General features: G+C 48.8%; 2 protein-coding genes across 2 annotated transcripts in view; both read right to left on the minus strand.

The window, feature by feature from the left end:
• The window catches only part of LOC118943857 (EH domain-binding protein 1-like), a 43,670-nt gene extending 41,531 nt beyond the window's left edge, over positions 1-2,139 (minus strand). The window contains exon 1 of the mRNA XM_036960125.1: positions 1,789-2,139. Coding sequence (XP_036816020.1) covers positions 1,789-2,139 — 351 coding nt within the window. The remainder of the gene's footprint in view (positions 1-1,788) is intronic.
• Positions 2,140-2,154: 15 nt separating this feature from the next.
• Positions 2,155-22,500, minus strand: part of LOC110514665 (EH domain-binding protein 1-like) — a gene marked incomplete at its 3' end in the record, with an annotated part of 194,972 nt that continues 174,626 nt past the window's right edge. The window contains exons 14-15 of the mRNA XM_036960124.1: positions 3,817-3,999; positions 2,155-2,688 (exon numbers count right to left, since the gene is read on the minus strand). Of these exons, the coding sequence (XP_036816019.1) occupies positions 2,155-2,688; positions 3,817-3,999 (717 nt within the window). The remainder of the gene's footprint in view (positions 2,689-3,816; positions 4,000-22,500) is intronic.

Raw genomic sequence — 22,500 nt, forward strand, 5'->3', positions numbered from 1 at the left:
AATGGCTGTTTTTCCAATGAAAGCCGATTCACCATTTAAAGGGATAGGACCTGGGATAGGATCTGTTCCCTATGACTTCCACTAGTTGTGAACAGTCTTTAGACATTGTTTCAGGCTTTTATTCTGAAAAATTAGGGAGAATTACAACTCTGAGTGAGTGGATAGTAGGATGTCCCCAGAGCTGTTTGCTGCGCCCGACCGAGAGCGCGCCTTTCTTGGTTTTCTTTTATATTGACGACGCTAAAAACAACCTGAGGATTGATTATAAACATCATTTGACATGTTTCTACAAACTTTACCGTTACTATTTGTAATTTTCTTCTGCCTGTTGTGACCGCATTTGAGCCATTGGATTACTGAACAAAACACGCCAACAAAATGGAGGTTTTTGGATATAGAGAGGGACTTTATCGAACAAAACAAACATGTATTGTGTAACTGGGAGTCTTGTGAGTGCAACCATACGAAGATCATCAAAGGTAAGTGATTCATTTTATTGCTATTTCTGACTTTCGTGACTAATCTACTTGGCTGGTATGTAATGTTTTGTGTGCCGAGCGCTGTCCTCAGATTATCGCATGGTTTGCTTTCGCCGTAAAGCCTTTTTGAAATCTGACATGGCGGCTGGATTAACAACAAATTAAGCTTTATTTTGATGTTTTACGATTGTGATTTGATGAAAGTTAAACATTTATAGTAATTTAATTTGAATTTGGCGCTCTGCAATTCCACCGGATGTTGGTCAGGTGGGACTGTAGCGTCAGGCATTAGGGTTAGCAGTGTGGTTAAGGTTAGGGTTAGGCATTAGGGTTAGCAGTGTGGTTAAGATTAGGATTAGGCATTAGGGTTAGCAGTGTGGTTAAGGTTAGGCATTAGGGTTAGACATGTAGTTAAGGTTAGGCATTAGGGTTAGCAGTGTGGTTAAGATTAGGTTGACTATGATTTGATGACTATGAGGCTGTGCCAGTTAGTGGCCACTCTGCAGAGCTGAACAAGGTTCAACCTGCTACAACCGGGTCACGCCGGAAATAACGGACATCTGGAGTTTTCCAAGTCGGACCACAAAGCCATAACAGTGATGCTAATCATTTAATATACAGCAGTGACGTAGACGTAGCATTATGACTGCAGTGACCTCCACCGCGACCTTTCAAGGTGTTAAACGGTGTTATGATCGAGGGGTTAAGGCAGGCAGACAGGCGTGTGTGTGTGTGTGTGACTGCGAGAACGGAGGCGTGTCCTGTGAAGCGTATCCACGCAGCCAGAGCACAACCTGCCATCACACAGCGGGATGAGAAATATAATGAAAAATATAATGAAATGTCAAAAGAGCTTGTGGGATGTTTGGGTAATGTTAGCGCCTCTCCACCTGACGGCTGCTCGGGCCCACGGTGACAACATCTGAAACGGGATGGGAAGCAGCAGTTTTCTCCGTGGCAGAAACCCATCAGAAGCACCATATGCTGTTTGACTGGATCGGTGTTTCTCAACTCTGCCTCTTCAGCACGAAGCTACACTGTTACATTCATCAGGTTGTAGCTTCGGACAAGAGCACCTGATTACACTGATCACTGACGAGAAGATGAGTAGTTTAATTAGGTGCGGCAGGGATGAAATAAACGTGTGGAGGTGACGAAAGAACCGTCGTTAGGGTGTTGACCTGTTAAGAGTCAGAGTGTCTACAGCTGGTGTCCTTAAAGGTCTCACCAAACGGTGTACGAACCTGAGATATAATTCATCAGTCTATCAATCAATCAATCAAATCAGTAGGAATGTCTAGACATTTACCTGTTTAGTGGGCGTGTCAGCGTGGTTGTCAGGGGTGGGGTTGCTGCAGTCGGAGGCGGTCTCAGACTCAGAGTGACGGAGGCTGGCCCTCTTCTTCTTGATGAGGTCAGCATCACGGTTGTAGGAGAAGCCCATCTTGTGGGAGGAGGGAGACGAGGCCCCTGGGGGTCCCGAGGTTCCTTGCCGTGTAGGGGACCCTGAATCTAGGGCCCCGTTGTCCGGGGCTCCATCCCTTATCCCTTCCTGCTCCCTCGTCTCCTTCTCCGTCCTTCTCTCCGTCTCCCTCTCCGTCTCCCTCTCCGTCCCTCTCTCCGTCCCTCTCTCCGTCCCTCTCTCCGTCCCTCTCTCCATCCCTCTCTCCGTCCCTCTCTCCGTCCCTCTCTCCGTCCCTCTCTCCATCCCTCTCTCCGTCCCTCTCTCCGTCCCTCTCTCCGTCCCTCTCTCCGTCCCTCTCTCCGTCCCTCTCTCCGTCCCTCTCTCCGTCCTCAGAGGGAGCTGGCTCAGGTCCAGGGTGACTGCCTTCAGGGATAGTTGTAATTGATGGCGATCGTCTCCCAGAGGTGTGGCGGCAAGGGAGCGAGGCGCTGCTCTGGGGTGGGAGGACTCTGTGGCGGTGGGGGGTAGAGCCGCGCGGGGCAAGGGGAGGGGGGGTGAGGTGAGAGAGGAGGGGGACACCCCAAAGTCAGGGAGGGAGAAAGACACAGTCTCACTCTTCCTCACCACCTCCATCTCCTCCTCCTCTTTCCCCACGGCTCCATTGGTGGCGCTAGCGCCGTTAGCTCCGATGCTAACGTCCCCACTGGATCCAGTGGTCTGGGCATTAGCGTCACTGACGTTTAGCTCGGCATAGAACTTGTCCTGGCCGATGGAGGCGTTGGTGTCTGTCTCGAAGTCTCCCACCTTAATGACAAGAATAATAACATTTTAAATGTAGTTGTATAACTCTTTCTCACAAACCCCCCCCCCCCCAACTAATATGAGTTTCGCTGGGACACAGCGAATCAAACATCCTCCCCCAGGAAGGGAACTAGTTGTTGAAAGTCACTGAATCAAAATAAATAAAGACATCCTGATGACCTCACACGGGGACATTTGCTAAGAGACCCTGATGACCTCACACGGGGACATTTGCTCAGAGACCCTGATGACCTCACACGGGGACATTTGCTCAGAGACCCTGATGACCTCACACAGAAAAAAAGCAGTTTCCCCATAGAGTCTAGAAACAGTGGTATTGTGCTGGAGGTGAATACGAGGTTTAACAGCATCAACAGACCCACCTTGTATGTTTTAATACAGAACATCAACAGACCCACCTTGTATGCATTACTACAGAACATCAACAGACCCACCTTGTATGCATTACTACAGAACATCAACAGACCCACCTTGTATGCATTACTACAGAACATCAACAGACCCACCTTGTATGCATTACTACAGAACATCAACAGACCCACCTTGTATGCATTACTACAGAACATCAACAGACCCACCTTGTATGCATTACTACAGAACATCAACAGACCCACCTTGTATGTTTTACTACAGAACATCAACAGACCCACCTTGTATGTATACAGAACATCAACAGACCCACCTTGTATGTTTTAATACAGAACATCAACAGACCCACCTTGTATGTATACAGAACATCAACAGACCCACCTTGTATGCATTACTACAGAACATCAACAGACCCACCTTGTATGCATTACTACAGAACATCAACAGACCCACCTTGTATGTTTTAATACAGAACATCAACAGACCCACCTTGTATGCATTACTACAGAACATCAACAGACCCACCTTGTATGCATTACTACAGAACATCAACAGACCCACCTTGTATGTTTTACTACAGAACATCAACAGACCCACCTTGTATGTTTTAATACAGAACATCAACAGACCCACCTTGTATGTTTTACTACAGAACCTCAACAGACCCACCTTGTATGCATTACTACAGAACATCAACAGACCCACCTTGTATGCATTACTACAGAACATCAACAGACCCACCTTGTATGTGCTGCGGCTGCTGTTGGCTTCTATCTGCACCACGTTGAGTTCCTCTCCACTGAAGTGGGCTCTGATCTGGTAGAGGTACGTCATGACGGTCAGCTTGTCAGGGATGGCCAGCAGAACCATGTCAGATGGCTCCAGCAGACGACTGATGCCCAGGTTGGCAAAAACATCATACGCCTGCGCAGACACACAGGGTTAAACACATCTCATTACTACACCAAACCAGCCATCACCAAACTAAACCACTTACACAGGAACACATCTCATTACTACACCAAACCAGCCATCACCAAACTAAACCACTTACACAGGAACACATCTCATTACTACACCAAACCAGCCATCACCAAACTAAACCACTTACACAGGAACACATCTCATTACTACACCAAACCAGCCATCACCAAACTAAACCACTTACACAGGAACACATCTCATTACTACACCAAACCAGCCATCACCAAACTAAACCACTTACACAGGAACACATCTCATTACTACACCAAACCAGCCATCACCAAACTAAACCACTTACACAGGAACACATCTCATTACTACACCAAACCAGCCATCACCAAACTAAACCACTTACACAGGAACACATCTCATTACTACACCAAACCTAATGACTTAGAGAGGAGGAGTGGGGGGTGAGACAGTGAGGGGGTTGAGGAGATGAGGGTAGAGGGGGATGGGGGGTGAGACAGTGAGGGGGTTGAGGAGATGAGGGTAGAGGGGGATGAGAGAGGAGGAGTGGGGGGTGAGACAGTGAGGGGATTGAGGAGATGAGGGTAGAGGGGGATGAGAGAGGAGGAGTGGGGGGTGAGACAGTGAGGGGATTGAGGAGATGAGGGTAGAGGGGGATGAGAGAGGAGGAGTGGGGGGTGAGACAGTGAGGGGGTTGAGGAGATGAGGGTAGAGGGTAGAGGGGGACGAGAGCGGAGGAGTGGGGGGGGTGAGAGGGTAGGGGGTTGAGGAGATGAGGGTAGAGGGTAGAGGGGGATGAGAGCGGAGGAGGGGGGGGGGACAGTGAGGGGGTTGAGGAGATGAGGGTAGAGGGGGATGAGAGCGGAGGAGTGGGGGGGTGAGACTGTGGGGGGGTTGAGGAGATGAGGGTAGAGAGGGATGAGAGAGGAGGAGTGGGAGGTTGAGACAGTGAGGGGGTTGAGGAGATGAGGGTAGAGACAGGAGATCTTTTCACACTGCATCGTTCTTAGCCCCAGGCTAGACTGGCCCCGGGCTGATAAGCTTCAGCTCTGGCTAGACTGGCCCCAGGATATCTTAGCCCCAGGATAGACTGGCCCTGGGCTAAGGATTTCCACTTGTATTCCAAAGCCCGGGGCAAACGGACAAACACAACACGCGACCGATGTTAAACAATAAGACAGGTATAAACACCATGTCCCCTGTAATAACACCATGTCTCCTGTATAAACACCATGTCCCCTGTATAAACACCATGTCCCCTGTATAAACACCATGTCCCCTGTATTAACACCATGTCCCCTGTATAAACACCATGTCCCCTGTATAAACACCATGTCCCCTGTATAAACACCATGTCCCCTGTATAAACACCATGTCCCCTGTATAAACACTATGTCCCCTGTATAAACACCATGTCCCCTGTATAAACACCATGTCCCCTGTATAAACACCATGTCCCCTGTATTAACACCACGTCCCCTGTATTAACACCACGTCCCCTGTATTAACACCATGTCCCCTGTATAAACACCATGTCCCCTGTATAAACACCATGTCCCCTGTATAAACACCATGTCCCCTGTATTAACACCACGTCCCCTGTATAAACACCACGTCCCCTGTATTAACACCACGTCCCCTGTATTAACACCATGTCCCCTGTATAAACACCATGTCCCCTGTATTAACACCACGTCCCCTGTATTAACACCACGTCCCCTGTATTAACACCATGTCCCCTGTATAAACACCATGTCCCCTGTATAAACACCATGTCCCCTGTATTAACACCATGTCCCCTGTATAAACACCATGTCCCCTGTATAAACACCATGTCCCCTGTATTAACACCACGTCCCCTGTATAAACACCACGTCCCCTGTATTAACACCATGTCCCCTGTATAAACACCATATCCCCTGTATTAACACCATGTCCCCTGTATTAACACCATGTCCCTGTATAAACACCATGTCCCCTGTGTTAACACCATGTCCCGTGTTAACACCATGTCCCCTGTATTAACACCATGTCCCCTGTATAAACACCATGTCCCCTGTATAAACACCATGTCCCCTGTGTTAACACCATGTCCCCTGTGTTAACACCATGTCCCCTGTATTAACACCATGTCCCCTGTATTAACACCATGTCCCCTGTATTAACAACATGTCCCCTGTATTAACACCATGTCCCCTGTATTAACACCATGTCCCCCCATGTCCCCTGTGTTAACACCATGTCCCCTGTATAAACACCATGTCCCCTGTTTCAGCACCATGTCCCCTGTATCAGCACCATGTCCCCTGTATCAGCACCATGTCCCCTGTATTAACACCATGTCCCCTGTATTAACACCATGTCCCCTGTATTAACACCATGTCCCCTGTATTAACACCATGTCCCCTGTATTAACACCATGTCCCCTGTATCAGCACCATGTCCCCTGTGTCTGGCCTGTATAAACACCATGTCCCCTGTGTCTGGCCTGTATTAACACCATGTCCCCTGTATCAGCACCATGTCCCCTGTATCAGCACCATGTCCTCTGTATCAGCACCATGTCCCCTGTATCAGCACCATGTCCCCTGTATCAGCACCATGTCCCCTGTATCAGCACCATGTCCCCTGTATCAGCACCATGTCCCCTGTATCAGCACCATGTCCCCTGTGTCTGGCCTGTATTAACACCATGTCCCCTGTATTAACACCATGTCCCCTGTATCAGCACCATGTCCCCTGTATTAACACCATGTCCCCTGTATTAACACCATGTCCCCTGTATTAACACCATGTCCCCTGTATAAACACCATGTCCCCTGTATCAGCACCATGTCCCCTGTATCAGCACCATGTCCCCTGTATCAGCACCATGTCCCCTGTATTAACACCATGTCCCCTGTATTAACACCATGTCCCCTGTATTAACACCATGTCCCCTGTATAAACACCACGTCCCCTGTATTAACACCATGTCCCCTGTATTAACACCATGTCCCCTGTATTAACACCATGTCCCCTGTATTAACACCATGTCCCCTGTATCAGCACCATGTCCCCTGTATCAGCACCATGTCCCCTGTATCAGCACCATGTCCCCTGTATCAGCACCATGTCCCCTGTATCAGCACCATGTCCCCTGTATCAGCACCATGTCCCCTGTATCAGCACCATGTCCCCTGTATCAGCACCATGTCCCCTGTTTCTGCACCATGTCCCCTGTATCAGCACCATGTCCCCTGTATCAGCACCATGTCCCCTGTTTCAGCACCATGTCCCCTGTATCAGCACCATGTCCCCTGTATCAGCACCATGTCCCCTGTATCAGCACCATGTCCCCTGTATCAGCACCATGTCCCCTGTATCTGCACCATGTCCCCTGTATCAGCACCATGTCCCCTGTATCAGCACCATGTCCCCTGTTTCAGCACCATGTCCCCTGTATCAGCACCATGTCCCCTGTATCAGCACCATGTCCCCTGTATCAGCACCATGTCCCCTGTATCAGCACCATGTCCCCTGTATTAACACCATGTCCCCTGTATTAACACCATGTCCCCTGTATCAGCACCATGTCCCCTGTATAAACACCATGTCCCCTGTGTCTGGCCTGTATAAACCTCGCTGTCTGCCTTTTCCAACAATGTTTCACTTGAGAAATTCGATCTGGCCGCTGAACAGAGAACGCTGTGAACAAACGAGACGTAAACTTTCATGACCTATATTATTATTATGGATTTATTCAATTAAATGTAGATAGAACATCTATGAACAGGGAGAACAATGTATTGTTTGCTGCTGTTCCTGCTGTAGAGTTCGTCTCTTTAGTTGGCTCGGTGAGAAGAGGTTAGCCCGCCTGCATAGCAACCATTTTTGTTAGGCATAGCAACCAATGTTTCCTGTCCTCAGACGGAAGGGTTAAACAGTATGAATTGATGAGCAGGGCCAGCTAGCCCTGGGCTAAGGTTGGTGCTAGCCCACTTTACAATGTGCACGTGTGAACACTCCTCTTAGCCTGGGCTAAAATATCCCTCAGCCCAAGAGAGGCACAAGAGAGGCACACGAGAGGCTCGTAAGAGTGTGCAAAGCTGTCATCAAGGCAAAGGGTGGCTACTTTGAAGAATCTAAAATATATTTAGATTTGGTTAACACTTTTTTGGTTACTACATGATTCCATATGTGTTATTTCACAGTGTTGATGTCTTCAATATTATGTAGAAAATAGTAAAAACTAAGAAAAACCCTTGAATGAGTAGGTGTGTCCAAACTTTTGACTGGTACTGCACATCACAATAACCTTAAATAAATATGTGTGTGTGTGTGTGTGTGTGTGTGTGTGTAACACTGCAGCCATGGCAGAAGACAGGTCATGTCAGGGATGGTTGTCTCTGATAAGAGAGGCAGATACCCTGAGACAGAGCGCTTAATCCTAGAGGGGTGTGTGTGTGTTTGTCTGTATCTGTGTGTGTGTGTGTGTGTGCTTGTCTGTATATGTGTGTGTGTTTCTTATCACCCTACATCAACCTGACCATGCTCTCCATCAGCTAGCGTGTAATTGGTCTGATTTAAGACTGATGAGAAAATACAGACCCTGATTATCAACCCCAATCCCCCTGTCACCTGATACACAGAGAGGGAGGGAGGGAGGGGAGAGAGAGGGATGGAGACTGAGGGAGGGAGGGAGACAGAGGGAGGGAGGGGAGAGATGGAGACTGAGGGAGGGAGGGATGGAGGGAGGGGAGAGAGAGGGATGGAGACTGAGGGAGGGAGGGAGGAGACTGAGGGAGGGATGGAGACTGAGGGAGGGAGGGAGACTGAGGGAGGGAGGGAGACAGAGGGAGGGAGGGGAGAGAGAAGGATGGAGAAAGAGGGATCGGGGAGAGAGAGGGATGGAGACTGAGGGAGGGAGGGAGGGAGACTGAGGGAGGGAGGGAGGGAGGGAGGGAGAGATGGAGACTGAGGGAGGGAGGGAGACAGAGGGAGGGAGGGGAGAGAGAGGGATGGAGACTGAGGGAGGGAGGGAGGGAGACAGAGGGAGGGAGGGAGGGAGACAGAGGGGGGGGGCCTAGTAATCATTATCAGAACCAATGACAGGTGAATAAACAGATGAAGAAAACACCATCATCCCCTTTCCTTGCTTCCACACACACACACACACACACACACACACACACTATATCACAGCTTGTATCTGGGGTGCTTGATAGCGTCTATGTATTCCAACCTGTTGACAACCATAGTTTCCTTGTCTCAATGCATCCACATCCCCCAAGGTCTCCTGCTCTCTAACGCTCCCTCTCCCTCTCTAATGCTCCCTCTCCCTCTCTAACGCTCCCTCTCCCACGCTCCCTCTCCCTCTCTAACGCTCCATCTCCCTCTCTAACGCTCCCTCTCCTCTCTCTAACGCTCCCTCTCCCTCTCTAATGCTCCCTCTCCCTCTCTAACGCTCCCTCTCCCTCTCTAACGCTCCCTCTCCTCTCTAACGCTCCCTCTCCCTCTCTAACGCTCCCTCTCCCTCTCTAACGCTCCCTCTCCCTCTCTAACGCTCCCTCTCCCTCTCTAACGCTCCCTCTCCCTCTCTAACGCTCCCTCTCCCTCTCTAACGCTCCCTCTCCCTCTCTAACGCTGCCTCTCCCTCTCTAACGCTGCCTCTCCCTCTCTAACGCTCCCTCTCCCTCTCTAACGCTCCCTCTCCCTCTCTAACCCTCCCTCTCTAACCCTCCCTCTCCCTCTCTAACCCTCCCTCTCCCTCTCTAACCCTCCCTCTCCCTCTCTAACCCTCCCTCTCCCTCTCCCTCTCTAACGCTCCCTCTCCCTCTCTAACGCTCCCTCTCTAACGCTCCCTCTCCCTCTCTAACGCTCCCTCTCCCTCTCTAACGCTCCCTCTCCCTCTCTAACGCTCCCTCTCCCTCTCTAACGCTGCCTCTCCCTCTCTAACGCTCCCTCTCCCTCTCTAACGCTCCCTCTCCCTCTCTAACGCTCCCTCTCCCTCTCTAACGCTCCCTCTCCCTCTCTAACCCTCCCTCTCCCACGCTCCCTCTCCATCTCTAACGCTCCCTCTCCCTATCTAACGCTCCCTCTCCCTCTCTAACGCTCCCTCTCCCTCTCTAACGCTCCCTCTCCCTCTCTAACGCTCCCTCTCCCTCTCTAACGCTCCCTCTCCCTCTCTAACACTCCCTCTCCCTCTCTAACGCTCCCTCTCCCTCTCTAACGCTGCCTCTCCCTCTCTAACGCTCCCTCTCCCTCTCTAACGCTCCCTCTCCCTCTCTAACGCTCCCTCTCCCCCTCTAACGCTCCCTCTCCCACGCTCCCTCTCCCTCTCTAACGCTCCCTCTCCCTTTCTAATGCTCCCTCTCCCTCTCTAACGCTCCCTCTCCCTCTCTAATGCTCCCTCTCCCACGCTCCCTCTCCCTCTCTAATGCTCCCTCTCCCTCTCTAACGCTCCCTCTCCCTCTCTAATGCTCCCTCTCCCACGCTCCCTCTCCCTCTCTAACGCTCCCTCTCCCACGCTCCCTCTCCCTCTCTAACGCTCCCTCTCCCCCTCTAACGCTCCCTCTCCCTCTCTAACGCTCCCTCTCCCTCTCTAATGCTCCCTCTCCCACACTCCCTCTCCCTCTCTAACGCTCCCTCTCCCTCTCTAACGCTCCCTCTCCCACGCTCCCTCTCCCCCTCTAATGCTCCCTCTCCCTCTCTAATGCTCCCTCTCCCTCTCTAACGCTCCCTCTCCCTCTCTAATGCTCCCTCTCCCTCTCTAATGCTCCCTCTCCCTCTCTAACGCTCCCTCTCCCTCTCTAACGCTCCCTCTCCCCCTCTAATGCTCCCTCTCCCTCTCTAATGCTCCCTCTCCCTCTCTAACGCTCCCTCTCCCTCTCTAACGCTCCCTCTCCCTCTCTAACGCTCCCTCTCCCACGCTCCCTCTCCCTCTCTAATGCTCCCTCTCCCTCTCTAACGCTACCTCTCCCTCTCTAATGCTCCCTCTCCCTCTCTAACGCTCCCTCTCCCTCTCTAATGCTCCCTCTCCCTCTCTAACGCTCCCTCTCCCTCTCTAACGCTCCCTCTCTAATGCTCCCTCTCCCTCTCTAACTCTCTTCTCTCTAACGCTCCCTCTCCCTCTCTAATGCTCCCTCTCCCTCTCTAACCCTCCCTCTCCAACGCTCCCTCTCCCTCTCTAACGCTCCCTCTCCCTCTCTAACGCTCCCTCTCCCTCTCTAACGCTACCTCTCCCTCTCTAATGCTCCCTCTCCCCCTCTAACGCTCCCTCTCCCTCTCTAATGCTCCCTCTCCCTCTCTAACGCTCCCTCTCCCTCTCTAACGCTCCCTCTCCCTCTCTAACTCTCTTCTCTCTAACGCTCCCTCTCCCTCTCTAACGCTCCCTCTCCCTCTCTAACGCTACCTCTCCCTCCCTAATGCTCCCTCTCCCCCTCTAACGCTCCCTCTCCCTCTCTAATGCTCCCTCTCCCTCTCCAACGCTCCCTCTCCCTCTCTAACGCTCCCTCTCCCTCTCTAACGCTCCCTCTCCCTCTCTAACGCTCCCTCTCCCTCTCTAACGCTCCCTCTCCCTCTCTAACGCTCCCTCTCCCTCTCTAACGCTCCCTCTCCCTCTCCAACGCTCCCTCTCCCTCTCTAACGCTACCTCTCCCTCTCTAACGCTCCCTCTCCTCTCTCTAACGCTCCCTCTCCTCTCTCTAACGCTCCCTCTCCTCTCTCTAACGCTCCCTCTCCCTCTCTAACGCTCCCTCTCCTCTCTCTAACGCTCCCTCTCCCTCTCTAACGCTCCCTCTCCTCTCTCTAACGCTCCCTCTCCCTCTCTAACGCTCCCTCTCCTCTCTCTAACGCTCCCTCTCCCTCTCTAACGCTCCCTCTCCCTCTCTAACTCTCTTCTCTCTAACGCTCCCTCTCCCTCTCTAATGCTCCCTCTCCCTCTCTAACCCTCCCTCTCCAACGCTCCCTCTCCCTCTCTAACTCTCTTCTCTCTAACGCTCCCTCTCCCTCTCTAATGCTCCCTCTCCCTCTCTAACCCTCCCTCTCTAACGCTCCCTCTCCCTCTCTAACTCTCTTCTCTCTAACGCTCCCTCTCCCTCTCTAATGCTCCCTCTCCCTCTCTAACGCTCCCTCTCCCTCTCTAACGCTCCCTCTCCTCTCTCTAACGCTCCCTCTCCCTCTCTAACGCTCCCTCTCCCTCTCTAACTCTCTTCTCTCTAACGCTCCCTCTCCCTCTCTAACCCTCCCTCTCCAACGCTCCCTCTCCTCTCTCTAACGCTCCCTCTCCCTCTCTAACGCTCCCTCTCCCTCTCCCACGCTCCCTCTCCCTCTCTAACGCTCCCTCTCCCTCTCTAACGCTCCCTCTCCCTCTCTAACGCTCCCTCTCCCTCTCTAACTCTCTTCTCTCCAACGCTCCCTCTCCCTCTCTAATGCTCCCTCTCCCTCTCTAACGCTCCCTCTCCCTCTCTAACGCTCCCTCTCCTCTCTCTAACGCTCCCTCTCCCTCTCCCACGCTCCCTCTCCCTCTCTAACGCTCCCTCTCCTCTCTCTAACGCTCCCTCTCCCTCTCTAACGCTCCCTCTCCCTCTCTAACTCTCTTCTCTCTAACGCTCCCTCTCCCTCTCTAATGCTCCCTCTCCCTCTCTAACCCTCCCTCTCCAACGCTCCCTCTCCCTCTCTAACTCTCTTCTCTCTAACGCTCCCTCTCCCTCTCTAATGCTCCCTCTCCCTCTCTAACCCTCCCTCTCTAACGCTCCCTCTCCCTCTCTAACTCTCTTCTCTCTAACGCTCCCTCTCCCTCTCTAATGCTCCCTCTCCCTCTCTAACGCTCCCTCTCCCTCTCTAACGCTCCCTCTCCTCTCTCTAACGCTCCCTCTCCCTCTCTAACGCTCCCTCTCCCTCTCTAACGCTCCCTCTCCCTCTCTAACTCTCTTCTCTCTAACGCTCCCTCTCCCTCTCTAATGCTCCCTCTCCCTCTCTAACCCTCCCTCTCCAACGCTCCCTCTCCTCTCTCTAACGCTCCCTCTCCCTCTCTAACGCTCCCTCTCCAACTCCCACGCTCCCTCTCCCTCTCTAACGCTCCCTCTCCCTCTCTAACGCTCCCTCTCCCTCTCTAACTCTCTTCTCTCTAACGCTCCCTCTCCCTCTCTAACCCTCCCTCTCCCTCTCTAACCCTCCCTCTCCAACGCTCCCTCTCCCTCTCTAATGCTCCCTCTCCCTCTCTAACGCTCCCTCTCCCTCTCTAACGTTCCCTCTCTAATGCTCCCTCTCCCTCTCTAACGCTCCCTCTCCCTCTCTAACGCTCCCTCTCCCTCTCTAACGCTCCCTCTCCCTCTCTAACGCTCCCTCTCCTCTCTCTAACGCTCCCTCTCCTCTCTCTAATGCTCCCTCTCCCTCTCTAACGCTCCCTCTCCTCTCTCTAACGCTCCCTCTCCCTCTCTAACGCTCCCTCTCTAACGCTCCCTCTCCCTCTCTAACGCTCCCTCTCCCTCTCTAACGCTCCCTCTCCCTCTCTAACGCTCCCTCTCCCTCTCTAATGCTCCCTCTCCCTCTCTAACCCTCCCTCTCCAACGCTCCCTCTCCCTCTCTAACGCTCCCTCTCCCTCTCTAATGCTCCCTCTCCCTCTCTAACCCTCCCTCTCCAACGCTCCCTCTCCCTCTCTAACGCTCCCTCTCCCTCTCTAACGCTCCCTCTCCCTCTCTAATGCTCCCTCTCCCTCTCTAACCCTCCCTCTCCCTCTCTAACCCTCCCTCTCCAACGCTCCCTCTCCCTCTCTAACGCTCCCTCTCCCTCTCTAACCCTCCCTCTCCAACGCTCCCTCTCCCTCTCTAACGCTCCCTCTCCCTCTCTAACGCTCCCTCTCCCTCTCTAACGCTCCCTCTCCCTCTCTAACGCTCCCTGTACCTCTCTAACGCTCCCTCTCTAACGCTCCCTCTCCCTCTCTAACGCTCCCTCTCCCTTTCTAATGCTCCCTCTCCCTCTCTAACGCTCCCTCTCCTCTCTAACGCTCCCTCTCCCTTTCTAATGCTCCCTCTCCCTCTCTAACGCTCCCTCTCCCTCTCTAACGCTCCCTCTCCCTCTCTAACGCTCCCTGTACCTCTCTAACTCTCCTCTCTCTAACGCTCCCTCTCCAACGCTCCCTCTCCAACGCTCCCTCTCCAACGCTGCCTCTCCCTCTCTAACGCTCCCTCTCTCTCTCTAACGCTACCTCTCCCTCTCTAACGCTACCTCTCCCTCTCTAACGCTACCTCTCCCTCTCTAACGCTCCCTCTCCCTCTCTAGCGCTCCCTCTCCCTCTCTAGCGCTCCCTCTCTAACACTCTCTAACGCTCCTTCTCACTTCCTCTCTCTCCTTTACTCTCTCACACAGAAGGGTGAAGTAGGGGAGGATTAAGAGGAGTAGAAAGAGGAGAGGGCTGGAATGAGGTGGAGGAGAAGGGAATGGCCTGATCAAGAGAGGGCTGTTTCTCAACTTCCAGTTAATTATAATGTTGTAGGGGTCTTTCTCTCTCCTTTTCTTCCCTCCTTCCCTTTGCTGGGGCCTGGTTGCTGAACAATGGATGGAGAGATGCATATCCTGGCATGGGGAGAGGTAGAGGGAGGGAGGGATGTAGAGGGGAGGTGTGTGAGTCAGTGGAGTACAGGAGAAAGAAGAAAAGCCAAGAAGAAAGAGAGGAGTTTGGTGTTACACGGTCCTGTTTCCCCCTCCGCCCCTCTCTCCTTCCTTAGAGAGAGACAGAGACAGAGACACACAGAGAGAGAGAGACAGAGACAGAGAGAGAGACACAGAGAGACAGAGAGAGAGAGAGAGACAGAGAGAGAGAGACAGAGAGAGACAGAGAGAGAGAGACAGAGAGAGAGACAGAGAGAGAGAGAGAGAGAGAGACACAGAGAGAGACAGAGAGAGAGACACAGAGAGACAGAGAGAGAGACACAGAGAGACACAGAGAGAAAGACACAGAGAGACAGAGAGAGAGACAGAGAGAGAGACACAGAGAGAGACAATGAGAGAGACACAGAGAGAGAGACACACACAGAGAGACAGAGAGAGAGACAGAGAGAGACACAGAGAGACAGAGAGAGAGACAGAGAGAGACACAGAGAGAGAGAGAGAGAGAGAGAGAGAGAGAGAGACAGAGAGAGAGAGAGAAAGACAGAGAGAGAGACACAGAGAGAGAGAGAGAGACACAGAGAGAGAGAGAGAGAAAGAGACAGAGAGACACACAGAGAGACAGAGAGAGAGAGAGAGACGCAGAGACAGAGAGAGAGACACAGAGAGAGAGAGAGACACAGAGAGAGAGAGAGACACAGAGAGAGAGACAGAGAGAAAGAGAGAGTCAGAGACAGAGAGAGACAGAGAGAGAGACAGAGAGAGAGAGAGAGAGAGATGGAGACAGAGGGAGACAGCGGGAGAGACAGAGGGAGACAGATAGAGACAGCGAGAGACAGAGAGAGAGAGAGAGAGAGAGAGAGAGAGAGAGAATTAGAGACAGACAGAAGGAAATAAAGGGGAACTAAGAGGGCTGATTTGGTTTCTAACACCTATTCAGGGGAGCAAAGTGTGTTGGCTTTGTTCCCTCCTCACTGAAGTCTAATCTGAAAGAGAGGGACAAGCTCACCACTCAATACAACTGAAAGAACGAAGGGAGAGGGAGAAAGAAAGAAAGGAGGGAGAGAGAGAGAGTAGAGATGTGAGGAGGGGGGGAAGGGAGGAGGTCTTGTATTTCTGGGGTTTTGTTTGAGATTGGGGCGATTGAGAAATCCTGCAACCAATCTGCACTCCACTGCAGGCAGGCAGTCTGTAATTTACCCAGAGTGCAGCAGGGTCCCCAACATTCTGTACTCCACTGCAGGCAGGCAGTGTGTAATTTACCCAGAGTACAGCAGGGTTCCCCAACATCCTGAACTCCACTGCAGGCAGGCAGTGTGCAATTTACCCAGAGTGTAGCAGGGTTCCCCAACATTCTGTACTCCACTGTAGGCAGGCAGTGTGGAATTTACCCAGAGTGCAGCAGGGTTCCCCAACATTCTGTACTCCACTGCAGGCAGTGTGTAATTTACCCAGAGTGCAGCAGGGTTCCCCAACATTCTGTACTCCACTGCAGGCAGGCAGTGTGTAATTTACCCAGAGTGCAGCAGGGTTCCCCAACATTCTGTACTCCACTGCAGGCAGGCAGTGTGTAATTTACCCAGAGTGCAGCAGGGTTCCCCAACTGGAGGCGGGTGTTTTTATTAGTCCCCCCAAGTTCTCTAGGCAAAAATAAAATACTTTTTTTTTTAAATGTACATGTTCATTGTTGAACATAGAAGACAACGAACACCAGGAAATAAATTGTCTCCAAGTGATTTACATTTTGGAACTCTGGTCCCAAGTATTCCCACGTATGACAGAGAGACGTGATCATATCGCCTACAAATGTTAGCAAGATTTGAATTTATGATTTAGTCAAATATGACATCTGTTTAGGGCTTCTTGCGGTCAATTTGCAGTCTACAAATGATTTGTAATTATGTTCTGACCCTGGCCCCTGGTGAACAGTATAGATCAATAAGGATCTAGTTGATGGCCCCTGGTGAACAGTATAGATCAATAAGGATGTTAAATCTAGTTGATGACCCCTGGTGTACAGTATAGATCAATAAGGAAGTTAAATCTAGTTGATGACCCCTGGTGTACAGTATAGATCAATAAGGATGTTAAATCTAGTTGATGACCCCTGGTGTACAGTATAGATAAATAAGGAAGTTAAATCTAGTTGATGACCCCTGGTGTACAGTATAGATAAATAAGGACGTTAAATCTAGTTGATGACCCCTGGTGTACAGTATAGATCAATAAGGACGTTAAATCTAGTTGATGACCCCTGGTGTACAGTATAGATAAATAAGGACGTTAAATCTAGTTGATGACCCCTGGTGTACAGTATAGATCAATAAGGATGTTAAATCTAGTTGATGACCCCTGGTGAACAGTATAGATAAATAAGGATATTAAATCTAGTTGATGACCCCTGGTGTACAGTATAGATCAATAAGGATCTAGTTGATGACCCCTGGTGTACAGTATAGATCAATAAGGAAGTTAAATCTAGTTGATGGCCCCTGGTGTACAGTATAGATCAATAAGGATGTTAAATCTAGTTGATGACCCCTGGTGTACAGTATAGATCAATAAGGATCTAGTTGATGACCCCTGGTGTACAGTATAGATCAATAAGGAAGTTAAATCTAGTTGATGACCCCTGGTGTACAGTATAGATCAATAAGGATCTAGTTGATGACCCCTGGTGTACAGTATAGATCAATAAGGATGTTAAATCTAGTTGATGACCCCTGGTGTACAGTATAGATCAATAAGGATGTTAAATCTAGTTGATGACCCCTGGTGTACAGTATAGATCAATAAGGATGTTAAATCTAGTTGATGACCCCTGGTGTACAGTATAGATCAATAAGGATCTAGTTGATGACCCCTGGTGTACAGTATAGATCAATAAGGAAGTTAAATCTAGTTGATGACCCCTGGTGTACAGTATAGATCAATAAGGATCTAGTTGATGACCCCTGGTGTACAGTATAGATCAATAAGGAAGTTAAATCTAGATGATGACCCCTGGTGTACAGTATAGATCAATAAGGAAGTTAAATCTAGTTGATGACCCCTGGTGTACAGTATAGATCAATAAGGAAGTTAAATCTAGTTGATGACCCCTGGTGTACAGTATAGATCAATAAGGAAGTTAAATCTAGTTGATGACCCCTGGTGTACAGTATAGATAAATAAGGAAGTTAAAAGAGAGGAGAGAGATGGAGACAGAGAAAGAAACAGAGGGTGGAAGAGAGCAGAATAGAGGGGGAAAGTCAAAATGGAGGAGAAGAGAGTCAAAACCATTTATTTCTAATCTGATAGACAAGACACCCTCCCCCTCTCCCTCCTCCCCTTCTTTCTCCTCCCCTTCTTTCTCCTCCCCCTCTTTCTCCTCTCCTTCTTTCTCCTCCCCCTCTTTCTCCTCCCCTTCTTTCTCCTCTCCTTCTTTCTCCTCCCCTTCTTTCTCCTCCCCTTCTTTCTCCTCCCCTTCTTTCTCCTCCCCCTCTTTCTCCTCTCCCTCTTTCTCCTCTCCCTCTTTCTCCTCCCCCACCTTTCTCCTCTCCCTCTTTCTCCTCCCCCTCTTTCTCCTCCCCCTTCTTGTGTAGGAAGTGATTGCACAGTGCAGTAACCCCGGAGACAGACAGACAGACCATTGAAATATGACTGATAAGGACAATCAATAACAGGAGAAAATTTTGAGTTTTTATCATCACGGCCTTTGAAAAGACCCATCAATGAATTAACACACTGCGATGTGTGTGTGTGTGTGTGTGTGTGTGTGTGTGTGTGTGTGTGTGTGTGTGTGTGTAATGAGAAAAAGCAGAAGTAATTCCCCATGATATCTGATATGAGGCAGTGTGCTGCTGAGGGAGGACCAGGTTAGGGCGCCCCGAGCACACGGATCATTCCCAACGACGAAGAGAGGACGAACGATTGGAGTTCAAATCCCTCTTTGTATTCTATACAAATGACAACTGTGATTCTAAAATCAGAAAGATCAGAAAATATTCCTCTTTATTGTGATTCACATGGTGCTGTAGGTACCAGGTGGCCATTTGACCTGGTGCTCTATGCTGTGTTGATGTAGCTACATTACCTCTCTCTATCTCGCTCTTGTTGATGTAGCTACATTACCTCTCTCTACTTCGCTCTCTTGTTGGTGAAGCTACATTACCTCTCTCTATCTCGCTCTTGTTGATGTAGCTACATTACCTCTCTCTACTTCTCTCTCTTGTTGGTGAAGCTACATTACCTCTCTCTATCTCGCTCTTGTTGATGTAGCTACATTACCTCTCTACTTCTCTCTCTTCTTGTTGATGTAGCTACATTACCTCTCTCTATCTCGCTCTTGTTGATGTAGCTACATTACCTCTCTCTATCTCGCTCTTGTTGATGTAGCTACATTACCTCTCTCTACTTCGCTCTCTTGTTGGTGAAGCTACATTACCTCTCTCTATCTCGCTCTTGTTGATGTAGCTACATTACCTCTCTCTACTTCTCTCTCTTGTTGGTGAAGCTACATTACCTCTCTCTATCTCGCTCTTATTGATGTAGCTACATTACCTCTCTACTTCTCTCTCTTCTTGTTGATGTAGCTACATTACCTCTCTCTATCTCGCTCTTGTTGGTGTAGCTACATTACCTCTATTTCTCTCTCTTCTTGTTGATGTAGCTACATTACATCTCTCTATACCTCTCTCTTGTTGATGTAGCTACATTACCTCTCTACTTCTCTCTCTTCCTGTTGATGTAGCTACATTACCTCTCTCTACTTATCACACCTCTTGTTGATGTATCTACATTACCTCTACGTCGCTCTCTTCCTGTTGCTATAGCTACATTACCTCTCTACTTATCTTTTCTTGTTGGTGTATCTACATTACCTCTATCGTTGATGTTGCTACATTACCCCTATGTATCTCTCCTCTTGTTGATGTAGCTACATTACCTCTCATTATATCTCTTCTTGTTGATTTAGCTACATTACCTTTCTATTCTTGATGTAGCTACATTACCTCTACTTCTCTCTCTTGTTGATGTAGCTACATTACCTATCTCTACTCTCTCTTGGTGTTGCAGCTACATTACCTCTACCTCTTGTTGATGTAGCTACATTATGTCTACTTCTCTCTTGTTGGTGTAGCTACATTACCTCTACTTCTCACGACTCTTGTTGATGTAGCTACATTACCCCACTCTACTCTTGTTGATGAAGCTCAATAACCTCTACCTCGCTTCTTGTTGATGTAGCTACATTGCTTCTTCTCTTGTTGATGTAGCTACATTACCTCCCTCTACTTCTCGCACCTGTAGTTGATGTAGCTACATTACCTCCCTCTACTTCTCGCACCTGTAGTTGATGTAGCTACATTACCTCTCTCTTGTTGTGACTACATTAACCTCTCTCCTCATGTTGATGTGACTACATGACCGCTCTCTTGTTGTGACTACATTACCACTCCTCTTGTTGTGACTACATTACCGCTCTCCTCTTGTTGTGACTACATTACCGCTCTCCTCTTGTTGTGACTACATTACCACTCTCTTGTTGTGACTACATTAGCTCTCTCTTGTTGTGACTACATTACCACTCTCCTCTTGTTGTTGCTACATTACCTCTCTCCTCTTGTTGATGTGACTACATTACCTCTCTCCTCTTGTTGATGTGACTATATTACCTCTCTCTTGTTGATGTGACTACATTAGCTCTCTCGTTGTGACTACATTACCACTCTCCTCTTGTTGTGACTACATTACCTCTCTTGTTGTTGTTACATTACCTCTCTCCTCTTGTTGATGTGACTACATTACCTCTCTCTTGTTGATGTGACTATATTACCTCTCTCTTGTTGATGTGACTACATTACCTCTCTCTTGTTGATGTGACTACATTACCTCTCTCTTGTTGATGTGACTATATTACCTCTCTCTTGTTGATGTGACTACATTACCTCTCTCTTGTTGATGTGACTACATTACCTCTCTCTTGTTGATGTGACTACATTACCTCTCTCTTGTTGATGTGACTATATTACATATCTCCTCTTGTTGTGACTACATTACCTCTCTCCCATTGTTGATGTGACTACATTACCTCTCTCTCTCTCCTCTTGTTGTGGGTACATTACCTCTATCCTCTTGTTGTGGCTACATTACCTCTCTCCTCTTGTTGTGACTATATTACCTCTCTCTTGTTGATGTGACTATATTACCTCTCTCTTGTTGATGTGACTATATTACCTCTCTCTTGTTGATGTGACTACATTACCTCTCTCCTCTTGTTGTTGCTACATTACCTCTCTCCTCTTGTTGATGTGACTATATTACCTCTCTCTTGTTGATGTGACTACATTACCTCTCTCTTGTTGATGTGACTATATTACCTCTCTCCTCTTGTTGATGTGACTATATTACCTCTCTCTTGTTGATGTGACTACATTACCTCTCTCTTGTTGATGTGACTATATTACCTCTCTCTTGTTGATGTGACTATATTACCTCTCTCTTGTTGATGTGACTACATTACCTCTCTCTTGTTGATGTGACTACATTACCTCTCTCTTGTTGATGTGACTACATTACCTCTCTCTTGTTGATGTGACTACATTACCTCTCTCTTGTTGATGTGACTACATTACCTCTCTCCTCTTGTTGATGTGACTACATTACCTCTCTCTTGTTGATGTGACTACATTACCTCTCTCTTGTTGATGTGACTATATTACATATCTCCTCTTGTTGTGACTACATTACCTCTCTCCCATTGTTGATGTGACTACATTACCTCTCTCTCTCTCCTCTTGTTGTGGGTACATTACCTCTATCCTCTTGTTGTGACTATATTACCTCTCTCCTCTTGTTGTTGTTACATTACCTCTCTCTTGTTGATGTGACTATATTACCTCTCTCTTGTTGATGTGACTATATTACCTCTCTCTTGTTGATGTGACTACATTACCTCTCTCCTCTTGTTGTTGCTACATTACCTCTCTCCTCTTGTTGATGTGACTATATTACCTCTCTCTTGTTGATGTGACTACATTACCTCTCTCTTGTTGATGTGACTATATTACCTCTCTCCTCTTGTTGATGTGACTATATTACCTCTCTCTTGTTGATGTGACTACATTACCTCTCTCTTGTTGATGTGACTATATTACCTCTCTCTTGTTGATGTGACTATATTACCTCTCTCTTGTTGATGTGACTATATTACCTCTCTCCTCTTGTTGTTGTTACATTACCTCTCTCCTCTTGTTGTTGTTACATTACCTCTCTCCTCTTGTTGATGTGACTATATTACCTCTCCCATTGTTGATGTGACTATATTACCTCTCTCTTGTTGATGTGACTACATTACCTCTCTCTTGTTGATGTGACTATATTACCTCTCTCTTGTTGATGTGACTATATTACCTCTCTCTTGTTGATGTGACTATATTACCTCTCTCCTCTTGTTGTTGTTACATTACCTCTCTCTTGTTGATGTGACTATATTACCTCTCTCTTGTTGATGTGACTATATTACCTCTCTCTTGTTGATGTGACTATATTACCTCTCTCTTGTTGATGTGACTACATTACCTCTCTCCTCTTGTTGATGTGACTATATTACCTCTCTCTTGTTGATGTGACTATATTACCTCTCTCTTGTTGATGTGACTATATTACCTCTCTCCTCTTGTTGTTGTTACATTACCTCTCTCTTGTTGATGTGACTATATTACCTCTCTCTTGTTGATGTGACTATATTACCTCTCTCTTGTTGATGTGACTATATTACCTCTCTCCTCTTGTTGATGTGACTATATTACCTCTCTCTTGTTGATGTGACTATATTACCTCTCTCTTGTTGATGTGACTACATTACCTCTCTCCTCTTGTTGTTGTTACATTACCTC

Source organism: Oncorhynchus mykiss, chromosome 23, assembly GCF_013265735.2.
Source record: "Oncorhynchus mykiss isolate Arlee chromosome 23, USDA_OmykA_1.1, whole genome shotgun sequence".
In the NCBI taxonomy this organism is placed as follows: Eukaryota; Metazoa; Chordata; class Actinopteri; order Salmoniformes; family Salmonidae; genus Oncorhynchus; species Oncorhynchus mykiss.